Source organism: Carettochelys insculpta, chromosome 3 (assembly GCF_033958435.1).
Source record: "Carettochelys insculpta isolate YL-2023 chromosome 3, ASM3395843v1, whole genome shotgun sequence".
Taxonomy (NCBI): Eukaryota; Metazoa; Chordata; order Testudines; family Carettochelyidae; genus Carettochelys; species Carettochelys insculpta.
The window spans coordinates 14,172,111-14,188,023 of NC_134139.1; the positions used below are offsets into that span (position 1 = coordinate 14,172,111).

The 15,913-nt window shown below is 47.0% G+C and overlaps 1 protein-coding gene across 1 annotated transcript in view; it reads right to left on the reverse strand.

The window, feature by feature from the left end:
* Nucleotides 1–1,229: 1,229 nt before the first annotated feature.
* SEL1L2 (SEL1L2 adaptor subunit of SYVN1 ubiquitin ligase) overlaps nt 1,230–15,913 on the reverse strand; it is a 32,558-nt gene continuing 17,874 nt past the window's right edge. The window contains exons 15-17 of the mRNA XM_074988476.1: nt 6,174–6,343; nt 3,017–3,145; nt 1,230–1,343 (exon numbers count right to left, since the gene is read on the reverse strand). Of these exons, the coding sequence (XP_074844577.1) occupies nt 1,230–1,343; nt 3,017–3,145; nt 6,174–6,343 (413 nt within the window). The remainder of the gene's footprint in view (nt 1,344–3,016; nt 3,146–6,173; nt 6,344–15,913) is intronic.

Genomic DNA, 15,913 nt, shown 5'->3' on the forward strand with positions numbered 1-15,913 from the left:
TATGAGAATTGTCCAAGTGTGCCAGGAAATTTGAGGAGGGGGCAGGGAATAGGTGACCCCACACCAGCTGGGGCTCAAGCAGTGGGGTGCTTGAGTCCCAGCTGGGTGTGGGGTTTGTCAGTTCTTCCCCGTGGTAGCTCTTTGCAGAGCCATCATGAGGGGAAATGATGACCCTACAGGACCTTGTTCGTGCCAGGAGGCAGCTGAAATGCTGCTTCCTGGCCCAAATGAGCTGACAGGGAGCCTGTTCCCCGCCCTCCCCTCCACTCTCTGCAAGGGGAATGGAGGTAGGGCAAGAGCCTATTGGAGATAGAATGCGGTTTAAATGTCATATCTTGACTCCAGTGATGGTTACTTGATAACTCAACATCCCTAGCACAGTGTTAAGCACATTTTGAAAAAGTGTCTGTACTCACTGTTGAAGATTGTGTATTCAAAACATTCATACATTTGAACCTTGTTTAGCTTGTTGTATGCACTATGTTGTAAACCTCTCTAGTAAGACTGTAACCATAGTAAACGTGAGGTTTATGAGCAATTGATTTAGCTGAAAAAGTGGGTGTACTGTGGAATTGTCTAATTGATGTGTGCTGTGTTACTGAAAAGCTTGGGAAGCACTGAGGTAGTAGAAACTGTGGTGAACATTATATGTACTTAATTAAAGCAGTAAGCAGGTAACAAACTGAAGAGAATCTATTTCAGTGACTGAACAATGGATTAATGGCATGTCTGGTCTATTGAAATGGAACGTATTCACAGTAAATAAAATGTGTTTGCTGTCTAGTTTCTTACTGGCAAGTTTTTGTTAATTCTTGCTGCTTTCCTGATGCATGAGTTGATCTTTTAATGCAATTAAAAGATCACTGAGTTGATCTTTTAATGTAATTCTTTAAAATAAGCAGTGTAAACAGTATTTAAGTGGCTTATAAAATAAGGGATTTTTTTCAGCACAACATACCCCTGAGAATGAGGATAGCTGCTATGTGCAATGTTTCTGTCAGCATGCAAATGGAAGAACTTGCTGAACTGACAAGTTTTAGTTTCCATAAGCAAATTACCCATTTTAAATTAAGAACCTAGTTTTCCTTACTAACTTTCCCCAGGGCTACATATATTTTCACTTTGTTAGATAAGCATTAAAAAGAGATGTTAGGAAAATGAATAATAGAATTTTTATTTAGAATATAAAGGCAACTGCCAAAAGATTTCCAAATTAACTTTTTCTCAGTTTACCTATTTCTTATCAGTAGTATAAGCAAAATAACTATGACTACCATTGTAAACAGATCCCATTGTGCTTGCAGCATGTTGTTCAGTTTTGACAATTTCCAACTTGGAGTAAACTGGCAGGACAGAAAGGGAGAACTCAGCAATACAGAAAATACTTTTTTACATGTAAAATAGAAACTATTTTTCAAAAGTATAAAATGAAAGCATTATGCTCTTTTTAATGTTCGTTTTAGACAATGCTACGATTAATGAGCTTATATCAGTGCAGGTTGTATAAACCTTATAATAAGAATATCCATAGTGGGTCAGACCAATTGTTCATGTAGCCTATCTTCTGTTATGATGGGGCCAATGCCAGATGCTTCATAGGGAATGAACAGCAGAGGACAATATATATGTGATCTATTTCCAGTTTTCTGTCACTAGATTCTGGCAGCTAGGGTTTGTCTACACTGCAACTATAAAGCTGCACTTCGTCCATACCACCTGACTTGGACTTCAGGGCTGTTTAATTGGAGTACAGATGTCCAGGCTTGGGCTGAAGGATCCCAGAGCTTGGGTTGCAACTTGAGCCAGAAGATATACTCTACAATTAAACAGTCCCTTAGCCCAATCCCTGCAAGCCGTGGTCAACTGGCACAGGCCAGTTGTGGGTACCTAATCACAATGTGGACATACCCTTTGAGGCTTAGGACATCTAGAGCATAGGCTTGCCTCCCTGATCATCTTGACTAAGACCCATCTTCTGTGAACTTATCTAATTTTTTTTAAAATTCACAACTGTATAATATAAACACTCTAAGTTTACCTATTTGTTTGCTTTGCCTTTTGAAACATCTGTAGTTGGGTGCACAGTTCCTGCTTGGCTCCAAGGGAGCACCAAGCTTGCTTACTATGTGAAACCCCCATCACATGAGGAGGTAGTATAGGAACAGCTTTACACTCTCTGCATTGCACTGAAGAACCAAATGCCATTCCTATAGAAATTGTGACTAAAGGTTGCGTTCCAGATCTCAGATTCTGAGAGAAGATGGTGGATAGATGTCAGAATAGATGACCAGAAATACTTCGGTCCTTTCACTGTGTGAAGAGGAGGGACAAGCGGTCTTGTGGGGAGTAGATTGCTTAAGAATAAGCAAGGACACATTCCCCCTCGGCCTTCAGAGGAGCATGATGTGCTCCCAGGCCCTGATGAGCCTATGACACAAATTCAGATGCCTTGTATTGTGAGAAACAACAAGAATTCCTGTGGCACCTTACAGACTAACATATTTTGGAGCATAAGCTTTTGTGGGCAAAGACCCACTTTGCCCATGAAAGCTTATGCTCCAAAATATGTTAGTCTATAAAGTGAAACAGGAATTCTTGTTGTTTTTGAAGATACAGACTAACACAGCTATCTCTCTGATGCTTGTATTGTGAGGGCAATGCATTGCCACTATCCTTGGCAGATTTGCAGTTAAGCTAAAGGTTTGAGGGGCTTCAAGCCACGTGAGTTAACAACTAAGATTACACGTTTCTCTTTTGCAGAGTATTCTGCATTTATACAACTGGACATTGCAGCATGAAGATGGGGAGATAATATATTCTGCAATTTGTAGGACAAGTCTTGGGTGGCAGGCCTCCTTTTCTGAAACAGTTCTTATTATGTAGTATACCCAGTGTCTGGAAGAGGTACAATAAGCAAATCTAAAAGTATGAAATAAAATGTAAAAAGCAATTACAGATGAAAAATGTTAGGATTAGTCCTGGTGAAAGCATGTCACTATGTCCCTATCATACTTACCTTGAAAAGTTGCATCTCGGTGAGTAGAAGATTAATTTCCAGCTTCATACGTGCCAAGAACACTGGAATGGAAGCATCCAGGCTTGTTTCTGCTGCCAGGTCATACCACCTTTTAGCCAAATGTATATCCTTAAAAAAAGGGAGGGTAGTCTCTTTTACTTAGAAAATGTAGAATGTGCTTAGATGAATGTTGTGATGCTTAGCTAATCTTAAAAGCATTTCTATTTGTCTTTTAGGTTTCTGCTTTTCAAGTGTTATATAGCTTAGTAAATGCACACAAATTGAACATCCGCAATAGTAAAATTCCAAAATCAAAAGGAGATCACTTCGATCTCATTGGACACTCAGTAACAGACTTGGAAGTTGCCATATGTCAGCAAAAACTTCAAAACCAGACTCCGGTGCCAAATTACTGCAGAGCTGGAATTCATATGCAAACTTGACACTATCAGACTGGGTCTCAGTAGAGACTGGGAGTGGCTAGCTCACTACAAAAAGTAATTTCTCCCCTTTAGTATTCACACCTTCTCATCACATCCATCTTTGAATGTGTATTTATACTTGCCAAACTGACGTTTCCACTAGGAACCTAGGCCTAGGGGTAGGTAAATCCCTAGCCCTGCCCCTTCTGGCCAAGACCCCATATCTGCCATGCTGGGACCCCCTGGAAGCCAAGGTCCCCATCCCCACTCCCCGCAGACTGTAGGGACAGGCCACCCCTCCCAGCAGGAGGCACACAGCTCCTGCCCCCCACTTCCCCTGAGCATGAGGAGGGAGGGCAGTTGGTGTGAGGTCCTAGCCTTCACCAGCCCCAAGAGCATGGGTAGAGAGGGCAGGTGGTAGGTGCAGGGTCACAGCCTTCCCTGGCCCCAGTTGCATGGGGAGGGATGAATGGCACTGTTCCGTATATGCTGTGTGCCTGTGTGACCACTCAGGAGAGATTCAGTTGCCACCCAGCTGATTAGCACAGCACCTACAGCTAGGTTTGTGTTTCTATTCCTGGTGCACATTCACACACGTTTCATCAGTCCATGTATGGATGGAAAAAAAAATAGAGGGAACATCGGCTGGTGGCACATGGCCCCAGCCTCTCTCAGAACACAGAGACGGCAGGCAGCTTCCCCACCCCTGGAGGGCAGGGGCCCCTCTGGCTTCAGAGTGCAGGCAGCACCTGGCCCCAACCTTGTGAGGCTGGCAGCATGGTCCCACCTTCAGTGGGGCTGAGTCCCAGGCAGCCCCTGAAGACGTGGGGACCCATGCTGAATTGGGGAGCTGGGTATGGAGTGTGGGTAGGGCCAGCCTGATGGTTTGGGATGGCATTGCCTTTTCCTCCCTCTTATATTGTCTGCCCATGTTTTCCATCCTATGTGCTTTACATTTTAAAAGCCTATCTTAATTCTCTCCCCTCCTTAAGAATGAACCTTTCTAACAAAACAAAGTTGAAATATATCTGACATGGGACGTGGGGAGGAGGGAGGAAGAGGCCTGATTCACCTTTATGTTAGCCTAGTATGGGCTAAGAGGCTTTCTGGAGTGCATGTTTGCACTGCTCATGAAAATTTCCAGTTGAAGGCACATGGGATACACATGCATTTGAAGTGGAACACCCACACTACTAGGAACAATAGGGACACCATTCAAAGTAGATTGAGCTCAGGAGGAAAAGGAGAGTTACGTAAAAGGAAGACTGAATAAGAGAGCTGTACCATAGTTAGTTGGAGTGCAGAGTGGATTGGGAAGAGTTCACCAATGGCAGGGAGAAAAGAAGCAAAAGTGATACCACTTAGGTTAAAAATAAACAAACAAACACAAAGATGAAGAGAGAAAACCTAACCAAGGAAATAAAATGGACAGCAGATATCAACCTTTAAGCACTGTTCAAAGTTTAGTTTAGTAACATTTGTTTTTATACATTTCTTAAAATCCAAACTATTGTTGAAAAACAGTCTCGAAAACTAAAGGCTGAAAGATGATACTGTCTGCTTATGGGCTACAATAATTCAGCTGATTGTGTCTGTATAGGAATGACTAGCTCTGCTCTTATTTTTACCAAACTAATTTAGCTTATTACTTTGTGCTTATAGACTATCTGCAAGACAACTGAAGTCTTCTCAAATTGACTGATTTGGGGAAATTATTCAGTGTTGTTTGCCAGCACTCTATATTGAGGCTGGTTTAGTTAGAAGTGATTCATCAAAATTACATGGATGGGGATATTTATGAGGGAAGAAATTAGTTTGGGAAGGAGTAAAGAGATTAGGGGAGGGGGAGAGCTGGGAACGGATGCTGAAGATCTCCGGGGAGGAGAGAGATCAGAGAAGCCAGACAGAGCTGTGGAGAGGTGGAAAAGAGAGGCACAGAGATATTGTGCTTGAGGAAGAAGAAAATCAAGAGAGACTAGGGAAGATGATAGAAATAAAAAGGAGAAGCCACAAAAAGTAAGAGGGGGAATGAGAAAAAGGTATGGAAAAAAATGAGGTGGAAAGAAGCAATGGGGGAAAGAACAACAAAAATGGTAAAAACCCACAAAACTTCAGACATAGTAAGTTGTATCATTGTTTCTATATTGTACTGAGCAGTAGACAATATCAGGCCACAGGTAGGGCATCATTCAGGCTGACCAGCCCATCTTATGCTCTGCAAGCATGAGGTTATGGTGGGACTCCTTTATGATTCTAGGGCATCAACTGAATGACCACTGAAACATGAAGAATTATAGCTTTGTATATTTCCAGCCTTTCTGATGCAACTTTAGATGTTTTTCTTATTTGTAAATAACCAATTATATTTTTGAATATTACTGAACCACTCTCATTGATATTATGTGGGCCGAGATTTGACAGTTTGATCATCTGCTACTTAAAAGGGAATTTCCATATTTAATGCTTCAACTTTATTTTCATTTCTCATTCTTGTTTTTTTCTGGCAAGATGAAAAAGCATTTACTGGCCCCACCATATCATCTATTATTTTATGTGTTTCTCTCAAAGAAAGCCTACCTGACATTCCTTTATAATTTTAATAATCTCTGTATGGGAGATTCTGCCTCACTCAGAACATTATATTTGAATATTATAGCTGTAATAGCTTTGGCTTTCAACAATACCTATTAAGATTAATTTTACACATGGATTACACCATATGGAGTCCGCATTACCTTTGGAATACCTAAACCATGTTCATACATATAGGCCAAATTAAACATGGCTTGAGCGACGTGATGATCAACTGCAAGGCTGTAATGAATTGCTGCTGTGACATAATCCTTCTTGGTTCCATAACCGTAGAAGTGATAATCTCCGGTTTTAACTCTAGCAAATGCATTGCCTGGTGAAAACATTAAAAAGAAAAGCCACAACAAAAATGTAGATTAAACTATTCCTCCTGCTAAATTTCTTCCTCTAACAAAATTATCTTTTTTCTCTTAAATATAAATAAAATACAGAAAATCCTCAAGAAGTGCAATTTCAATTTGCGCTTAACTTGTATTAACATGAGGTAAGTGCAAATCAAAACCACCACCCTCCCCCAGCTCCCCTACCTGGGAGAGCCCAACAGGCACACAGCTGCTTGCAGTGCGGTTTCTCTCAGCTGGGAGAAACCATGCCGCAAGCTTCTGTCTGCGCTCCGGGCTCCTGGAGAGCTTGGCACACTGCAAACAGCTGTGTGCACCCCAGCTGGGAGAAGCCAGGGGTTGCGTGGCTGCCCACCCCGCTTCCCCAGCTGGGGGAAGCCAACAGCTGGAGCCAGTGGCCACACCACTTTTCCCAGCCAGGGGGAGAAGCTGGGGAGCAGCAGAGCTCCACAGATGCTGCAGACGCTTACCCACCCCGAGTCAGGGTAATTCTGGGGTCTCCCCAGTCCTCTCTGCATTTTATGCGAAATTTGATTTATGTGGAGGTTGCCCAGGATGCAACCTCCTTGTAAATCGAGCAATTACTGTAAATAAAATGTAAATTTTAAGCATTATGGTTTTAGTCATTGTAAAAATTATCATAATTTATGAAGGATAGGAAATAGAAAGGATCTGGGGTAAAAAAAAGCAAGGTGTTTACAGTACAGAAGTAGGAAGGAAGTCCTACATGTAAGGAATGGCATGAAAAAGGTAATGCAGGAGAATAAGAAATGGACTGACATGTGAGCCTCCTGAAATGCAGATAGCAGAAAGAAAAGTAGGAGGAAATGAACACAATTACACGTTGGGCAGAGTTGGCATGCAACCTTAGAGGTGAAAGCTTCACTTTGCTATGAAAGACAAGAGAGAGATTTTATGTGGAGCGGGTGGAGAAAGGAAGCAAAATGGTGGCAAGATTTTGGGTAAACTGAGGGCAGCAAGATGAGACATTGGCCGTGTCTACACGTGCCCCAAACTTCGAAATGGCCATGCAAATGGCCATTTCGAAGTTTACTAATGAAGCGGTGAAATGCATATTCAGCGCTTTATTAGCATGCGGGCGGCAGCAGCGCTTCGAAATTGACGCACCTTGCCGCTGCGCGGCGCGTCCAGACGGGGCTCCTTTTCGAAAGGAAGCCACCTACTTCGAAGTCCCCTTATTCCCATGAGCTCATGGGAATAAGGGGACTTCGAAATAGGCGGGGCCCTTTCGAAAAGGAGCCCCGTCTGGACGTGCCACGCGGCGGCAAGGTGCGTCAATTTCGAAGCCCTGCTGCCACCCGCATGCTAATGAAGCACTGAATATGCATTTCAGCACTTCATTAGTAAACTTCGAAATGGCCATTTGCATGGCCATTTCGAAGTTTGGGGCACGTGTAGACGTAGCCATTAGGAGCAGTGCCATGCCAAAGGCCTTCAGGGGATGGAGAGAAAAGGGGCGATTTTATGTCAAAGGCAAACAGATAATAATGCAACAGCATGAGTGTGGACAGGAAAAAGCGGTAAATGGGCATCTTGGTGACAAATTTTGCATAAAACAGAGAGGGAATTGGGGAGCTCCCCAGCATTCCCCTGGCTGGGAGAGTGGGCCGGTGTTTCCTGACGGTGGATTTCCCCATGCTGAACTGGTTCCCAATGGAGCGATAGCTATCCAGCATGGTGAGCTCTAATAGGACAGGGTTTCAGGACAGCTACAGAAATCAATCCATTGTAACTTTGCTTAAAATCCGGGTTACTCGCAGCCCCAGGCTGTGATTTTCTTCTCAGTAAGGCAAATCCAACCAGCCACAACAGCATTTCTGCCAGCCCTTAGTCAGCCAGAAGCCATACAAGCAAACCCACAGACTTTCCAGCTGCTATACGAGCCCAGACCCACAACCCACAACTTCAGGTGAGAAGCTCTTAAGCCTGTTTCAGCTACTCCACACAGATTATTCCCAGACCCAGAGGGCCCAGCCACAGCCCCTGATCAACATATAGCCGGATCTTACCCAAATCACCATGCTCACCAATCCTTTATATCTAAATATCTGAAGATTTATTAATAAAAAAGAAAGAACAGGGTTAGGGAGAAAAATAATTACAGCAACACTTTACATACATAAGTTTCAGTTATTGATTCAGGCCAATGGTGTTATTTGCTGATTCTTGAAAGACTCTGAAGGTCCATATCAGGTTTTAGTTACTGGAGAATTGTAGATCTGTACTGCTGGGGTCAACATGGTGGGACAGGGACTCATGGAAACAGGCCCCAGAACAAAGAAGCAAAATCCAGACCAAGATGGACACTGCTAAGTCCACCTTCATGTTCTACCTTTTGTCCAGGGACAAAGGCCTTTCTTCTTCCTATCAGGCCCTTGAAGGTCAAAAGTCACCTGACCCAGGTGAGCCGCTGTGTCAAAATGCCACTGGTTGCTGGTTTTGCTAGCACTGCCCAGTCATTTACAAGGCAGGTGGGATGGATGCGTGGGCATCTCATTTCAATTTCTTTGCTCAGGCCAGGTCATCTGACCAGTGGGCTGCATTCCACTGACAAGTCCCGAGCCTCTGGGATGTGGATTTGACTGTCTGAGCCTTCGGCTGTAGTCCAGTCATCCTGGCTGGGGCTGAGTTCAAACCGCCTATTGTGAAGCTTAGCACTCAAACATTTTCTAATACAGTTACAGAGCTAAAATCTGTAACTTTACCCACATACATGATACAGACATATAAGTAGCAGACATAGATACAGGGCATTATCAGTTTCATTAGACACTTCACACGCACCCCTTGGCGCAACGTTCAGAGTCAATGGATACACTGGACACATAAAATGGCCCCCATACCCAATATAAAAATCCAGTCACATGACATGAACTCCCACTGGGTGATGGTCATGCACTTCTGCACGGGCGTGGTGGGTCTCATGCAGGTGCCCTATTGTCTGAAGGCAGGGGTGAGCCACTTGCACAGCTCCTGGAAAGTAGCTTTCCTCATGCAGGAATTCCACAGCCACTGCTGATTGTCCCATCCCTCCAAGTGACATGCCCCTAGAAGTGGTGCTCCACAGTGTGCAGGCTATTGAGGGTATCATGCAGCAGCAGGAGCACCAGAATGTGGGTGAGGGGAGTCCATCTGATCCTTGTCATCATCCTGCTGGATTAATCGGAAGGTGGCTTAGAGGAAGTGTGCTGTGAGATGCAGCACGAAGCCTGTGAGCCCAGCAATTGTTGCAGCTACTCTGGGTCCATGCTGTGAGTGCTGTGGTCTTCACAAGGACAACCAGAGCATAGGGTTGCATGCGCTGAGTGCATCTTCTTTATGTCCTCAGGAGGGGAGAGGCAGTGGTGAAGTGACTTGTGAGACTGCCATACAGAGCAGCTTTCCTGGCCAAGCACCCATAGGAAGTACCCTCCCTGGTGTGCTTCTGGGGGTTCTAATCCAAAATAGGCTCTATTGTGTGTGTACGCACTATTTCAGAATAAGTTTTGTTTATCTAGGGCTTTCATGTACTGTGAATGCTTTATTCCAGAATATCTTATTTCAGAATAATAACTCTGGAATAAACTATTCTGGAATAATTCTGTAGTACAGACTTGTCCTCGTTGTGATAGGCAGAAGACTGGTGATTTAATTTCATAGATTTTTAAAGCCAAAAAGGACCATTATGATCATCCAGTTTCAACTCCAGCCTAAAGCACTTTCACCCATCAGTTTCTCCATCAAGCCTATAAATTCTAACTGACCTGAAAAATTTCATAAAAACATCCAGTTTTGATTCAAGGACTTGAAATGACAAAATTCACCACATCCTTAGGTAAACTATGAAGGAAGAATATAGCCAAACAACACAGGAATGCAGGGGCAAGATTAGAAAGCCAAAGGCACAAAATGAGCTCAAATTAGCTACGGGCATAAAGGGAAACAAGAAGGCTTTTTATACATACATTAAAAACAAGAGGAAGACCAAGGATAGGGTAAGCCAATTGCTCAGTGAGGAGGCAGAAACAATAACGGGAAGCTTGGAAATGGCAGAGATGCTTAACGACTTCTTTGTTTTGGTCTTCACTGAGAAGTCTGAAGAAGGAATGCCTAACATAGTGAATGCTAGTGGGAAAGGGGTAGGTTTAGAAGATAAAATAAAAAAAGAACAACTTAAAAATCATTTAGGAAAGTTACATGTCTGCAAGTCACTAGGGCCTGATGAAATGCATCCTAGAATACTCAAGGAGCTGATGGAGGAGGTATCTGAGCCATTAGCTATCATCTTTGGAAAATCATGGGAGACAGGAGAGATTCCAGAAGACTGGAAAAAGGCAAATATAGTGCCCATCTATAAAAAGGGGAATAAGAATAATGCAGGAAACTATAGACCAGTCAGTTTAACTTTCATGCCAGGAAAGATAACGGAACAAGTAATTAAGGAAATCATCTGCAAACACTTGGAAGGTGGTAAGCTGATAGGGAACAGCCAGCATGGATTTGAAAAGAACAAATCATGTCAAACCAATCTGACAGCTTTCTTTGGTAGGCTAACAAGCCTTATGGATAAGGGAGAAGTGGTGGATGTGGTATACCTAGATTTTAGTAAGGCATTTGATATGGTCTTGCATGACATTCTTATCAATAAACTAGGCAAATGCAACTTAGATGGGGCTAATACAAGGTGGGTGCAAAACTGGCTGGATAACTGTACTCAGAGAGTAGTTATTAATGGTTCTCAATCCTGCTGGAAAGGTATAAAAAGTCTGTATTGGGACCGGTTCTGTTCAATATCTTCATCAACAATTTAGATATTGGCATAGACAGTAGGCTTATTAAGTTTGCAGATGATACCAAGCTAGGAGGGGTTGCAACTGCTTTGAAGGATAGGGTCAATATTCAACACGATCTGGACAAATTGGAGAAATGGTCTGAAGTAAACATAATGAAGTTTAATAAAGACAAATGCAAAATGCTCCACTTAGGAAGGAACAATCAGTTTCACACAAACAGAATGGGAAGTGAATGTCTAGGAAGGAATATGGCTGAAAAGGTTCTAGGGGTTATAGTGGACCACAAGTTAAATACGAGTCAACAGTGTGATGCTGTTGCAAAAAAAGCAAACATGATTCTGGGATGTATTAACAGGTGTGTTGTGAACAAGACACGAGAAGTCATTCTTCTGCTCTACTCTGCGCTGGTTAGGCCCCAGTTGGAGAAGAGAGCAACTAGAATGATCAAAGGTCTAGAGAACATGACATATGAAGAAAGGCTGAAAGAATTAGACTTGTTTAGTTTGGAAAAAAGAAGATTAAGGGGGGACATGATAGCAGTTTTCAGGTATCTAAAAGGGTGTCATAAGGAGGAATGAGAAAACTTGTTCTTCTCGGCCTCTGAGGATAGAACAAGAAGCAATGGACTTAAACTGCAGCAAGGGAGGTTTAGGTTGGATATTAGGAAAAAGTTCCTAAGTGTCAGGGTGGTCAAACACTGGAATAAATTGCCAGGGGAGGTTGTGCAATCTCCATCGCTGGAGATATTTAAGAACAGGTTAGATAAACGTCTATCAGGGATGGTCGAGACAGTACTTGGTCCTGCCATGAGGGCAGGAGGCTGGACACGATGACCTCTCAAGGTCCCTAGCATTCTATGAGTCTATGAAATTATTCAAATGGTTAATTACTCTCACTGTTAAAAATTGCCTCCTATTTCTAGCCTGAAATCCCTGGTCTCAATTTGCAGCCATTGGATCTTGTTGGCTACATCTATACTACAAATAACTTTGAAGTTGCTCCCTTTGAAGTGCAACTTCAAAGTAGAGCATCTACACACAAAAAGCACCCCTCCCTTACTTTGAAGTAGGGTCCCTCTTCTTCAACATGAAGACTCTACACAGCAACAGTCCCTACTTTGAAGAAAGGGGCCAGGATATGATGAAGGCATGGGGTTGCATGGCGACAAGCCCTTCTGGGCTCGCAGCCAGCTGCCTCCTTAAAGGGTCCCTCCCAACACACATACCTCGCATGTGCTCAAGGCTTCTAGGCTGCACACAGCAGGGCAGACCGCATGCTGGGGAGAAGAGCTGGAGAATTGCCCGGCCAGACACTCCCCGAGGATGAGCTCCTCACCACTGTGGCCAGCCTGCTGGCCATGTTGCTCACCATGCTCTTCCAGCAGTACAGCTGCATCACTTGCACAGGCCCCATCCTCCAGGCCCTGGCTAAGGCCCTGCTGCCCCTCCCCTGGAACCCGCTGATCCGGCACCGATGGGCTTTCGCCACCAGCACTGAATGGTGGGACCAGCTAGTGCTGGGGGACCGGGACAACGAGCGATGGCTGAGGAACTTCGGAATGACCTAACAGACATTCAAGAACCTCCGCTACTGGCTTGCCCCAGTCCTCTAGTACCGGGTCACCCTGATGCAGCCAGCACTCCCTGTGCAGAAGACCATGGCCATCGCACTGTGGAGGCTGGCCACCCCAGATAACTACCAGTCTTTAGGCCATAAATTCCGAGTCAGCAAGGCCACTGTTGGAGGGTGTTGATAGAGGTAAGCCTGGCCCACACCACAGACCCACCCTGGGGAAGGGGCTACTGGGCAAGGGGGAGGGGGGCCCTGCCAGGGAGGGGGAAAGGGGCAAGAGGAAGGGGGACACTGCCGGGAATGGGGCAAGGGGAAGGGAGGCCACCCGGTCTGGTGTTCATGGATGTGTCTTCCTTCCACCCCCGCAGGTCATCCAAGCCATCAACAGGGTGCTACTCTGATGCAACATCACACTCAGGGACTTGGATGCCGCCCTCGCTGGGTTCTTGGAGCTGGGGTTTCCAAATTGTTTTGGAGCACTGGATGGGGTGCATGTGGCAATCTGGGCCCTGGACCACAGCGGGGGCACCTACATCAACAGGAAGGGGTACCTCACAGAAGTACCCCAGGCCCTGGTGGATGGGAGGGGCTGCTTCCTGGACATGAGCATGGGGTGGATGGGCAGGGACCACGATGCCCAGGTGTTCCAGATTTTGTGACTGGGACACTGGATGCAGGAGGGCACATATGTCCCCCACAGAAGCTCCCGCTCAGGGACATCACAATGCCCCCTTGCATTGTGGCTGACACCGCGTAACTGCTGCACCTCTAGCTCATGCGGCTCTACACTGGATGCACCACCCCGGCCCTGGACACCTTCAATGGCTGGCTGAACCACACCAGGGCACTGTCGAGCAGGTGTTTGGTAGGCTGAAGTGGAGGTTCCACAGCCTCCTCACGAGGCTGGACATCAGCCTCATCAACCTCCCCACAGTGGTCACCGCCTCCTGAGTCCTTCACAATCTTGTGGAGGGCAGACGGGAGCCGTTCATTCAGGGCTGGGCTGCAGACCCAAGGGCCTGGTATGAGCAGCTGCCTGTTGTCCTGTGCTGCCAGCCCCAGAGGGATGGGGTCGGAGTCCAGGAGGCCTTTTGCCAGGCTTTGGCTGAGGGCCTGCCCTGACCCTCACAGCTACGCTCGGCACCCCATGCCCCGCACCCCCATCCCTCTAGCTTTGCCACCAAATGCACCGTCTCTTGCTCCCCACCTCACCACTCTATGGAGGGAAGGTGGGGGGGCTGGGATGGGGGAACCACACGTGGATGGAGGCTGGGGTTGGAGACCAAACTTGGATGCCGGAGGGGATGGGAGAAGGCTCAGTCACCCAGTGGCGTGGAGGGCCAGGAGCTGCAGTAGCTATGGCTGTCTCTACTGCTCTGGGTCCGGGGCCCCCTGCAGGGCTGCGATGGGACTGGGACCACAGGGAGGTAGAGATGGGGTGGGGGTGTAGTGAGCTCGGCCTCTGCAGGGTGTGAGGGGGTAGGGGCCAAAAGGGTTGGGGCAGGTACGCCTGCCCTAGCCAGGAGCCACCGACCCAGCTCGATGTAGGTGGCTGGGGACAGGTCTGCACATAGTGGGACCCTTTGGCCAGTGGCTGTTGGAGGGCTGGCTGCAGGGGGACAGCTGCAGGGGGGCAGCTGTGGGCCAGGTTGGCAAGGGGGGCAGGAGGTTGGATGAGGCAGGCGGCCAAGGCCTGAGCCAGGGTGTCCAGGCTGCCAGCCAGCCAGCTGCACCCACACCTCCTGTTCCATCGCCAGGCAGTCCTAGAGCACGCTGGTCATCTCCTGTATGACCACCCAGTTAGCAGCCACCTCCTCATCCCACCAGCACTGTTGACATGTGGCGTGACTGCAGCCACACAGGGACGCAGGCTGGGGTGATGGGGCAGCCTCCCAGGCCTCTGTGGCTGCAGCCCACTCTGATGGGCTGGGGCGGCTGCCCAATGAAGGACCTGTGGAGACAGAAGGGGACGGGGGATGGTTGCTGTGAGTGCTGGCTCCCAACCCTGGGAACCGGGACCCCCGCTACACTGGCCCCCACCCCACTCCCCTGCTGTCCAATGGCCCGTGGTTCCTGTGGGACCCTGGGTGCTGAGGGGTTCCCACCTGGCAAGGGTCGGGCCATGTTTGGTGCCCCCGCTCCTTTCCTGGACAGATGGGCTGTAGGGTTGTTCTGGGGGGTCCCCGTCCCCGGGCTTTGTGACATCCGGATCACTCGGTACCTACCAGCTGTGACCTCCAGGGGATCGGGCAAGGCTCAGCTGGATGAGGCATGACTGGGTGTTCCTGATGGGATGGCGACGATGAGGGTCCCGTTGTGGAGGAGGGGGGAGTGGTGTCCACGAGGTGCTCCAGGGTGGCCACCACCCTCGGCCCCAGGAGCCTATGCAGCTCTCTGTAGTGGGGGCAGTGGGCAGGTCCCCACTGGCTGGCAGTGTCACGTGCTTTGCAGTAGGCCTGACTCAGTTCTTTTAATTTGATGTGGGTGCTGTTCCCAGTGCAACTAGGGTGGCCTCGGGCAGTGAGCCCACTGGCCAGCCTCTTGTAGGAATCCGCATTTCGCTAGTGGGAGCTGGTTTGGCAAAGGACCTTCTCCTCCCACCATAGAGCAAGGAGGTGCTTCAGCTCCCTCTCGGTCCAGGATGGTCCCCTCCTAGCATGCCTCTTGCCCAGGTGCTGCAAGCCCTTGGACTTGTTGTCCAGGGACTCCAGTGGGGAGGGGAGGTCCTGCCATGCTGCCATGGTGGCTGGGGGGTGCGGATGCTGACTGGTGAATCGAGCAGGGGCAGTCCAAGTGGGAGCTTGTGCTGCCCCTGCTTGTGGCACGCTCTCAACTTCCTGCCTGGGGTTGCCAGGGAGCTGGTTCTTGTCAGGCGGCCAGAAGGGACCATAGAGCCATGGCCATGGCTGACCCCTTACTTTGAAGTAGTGAGTGCAGAACGTCTACATACATCCTACTTCAAAGTTAAACTTCGAAGTAGTGCACTATTTTAATCTGGGAATGGAGTACTGACTTCAAAGTTAGCCTGCCTTACTTCAAAGTTAACTTCGAAATAAGGGAAAGCGTATGTAGACACTCTGCAGTTACTTCGAAGTAGCTCCTTACTTCGAAGTTAACTTCAAAGTTATTTTGTAGTGTAGACATGACTGTTACGTCTTTGTCAGCTAAAATAAGGAA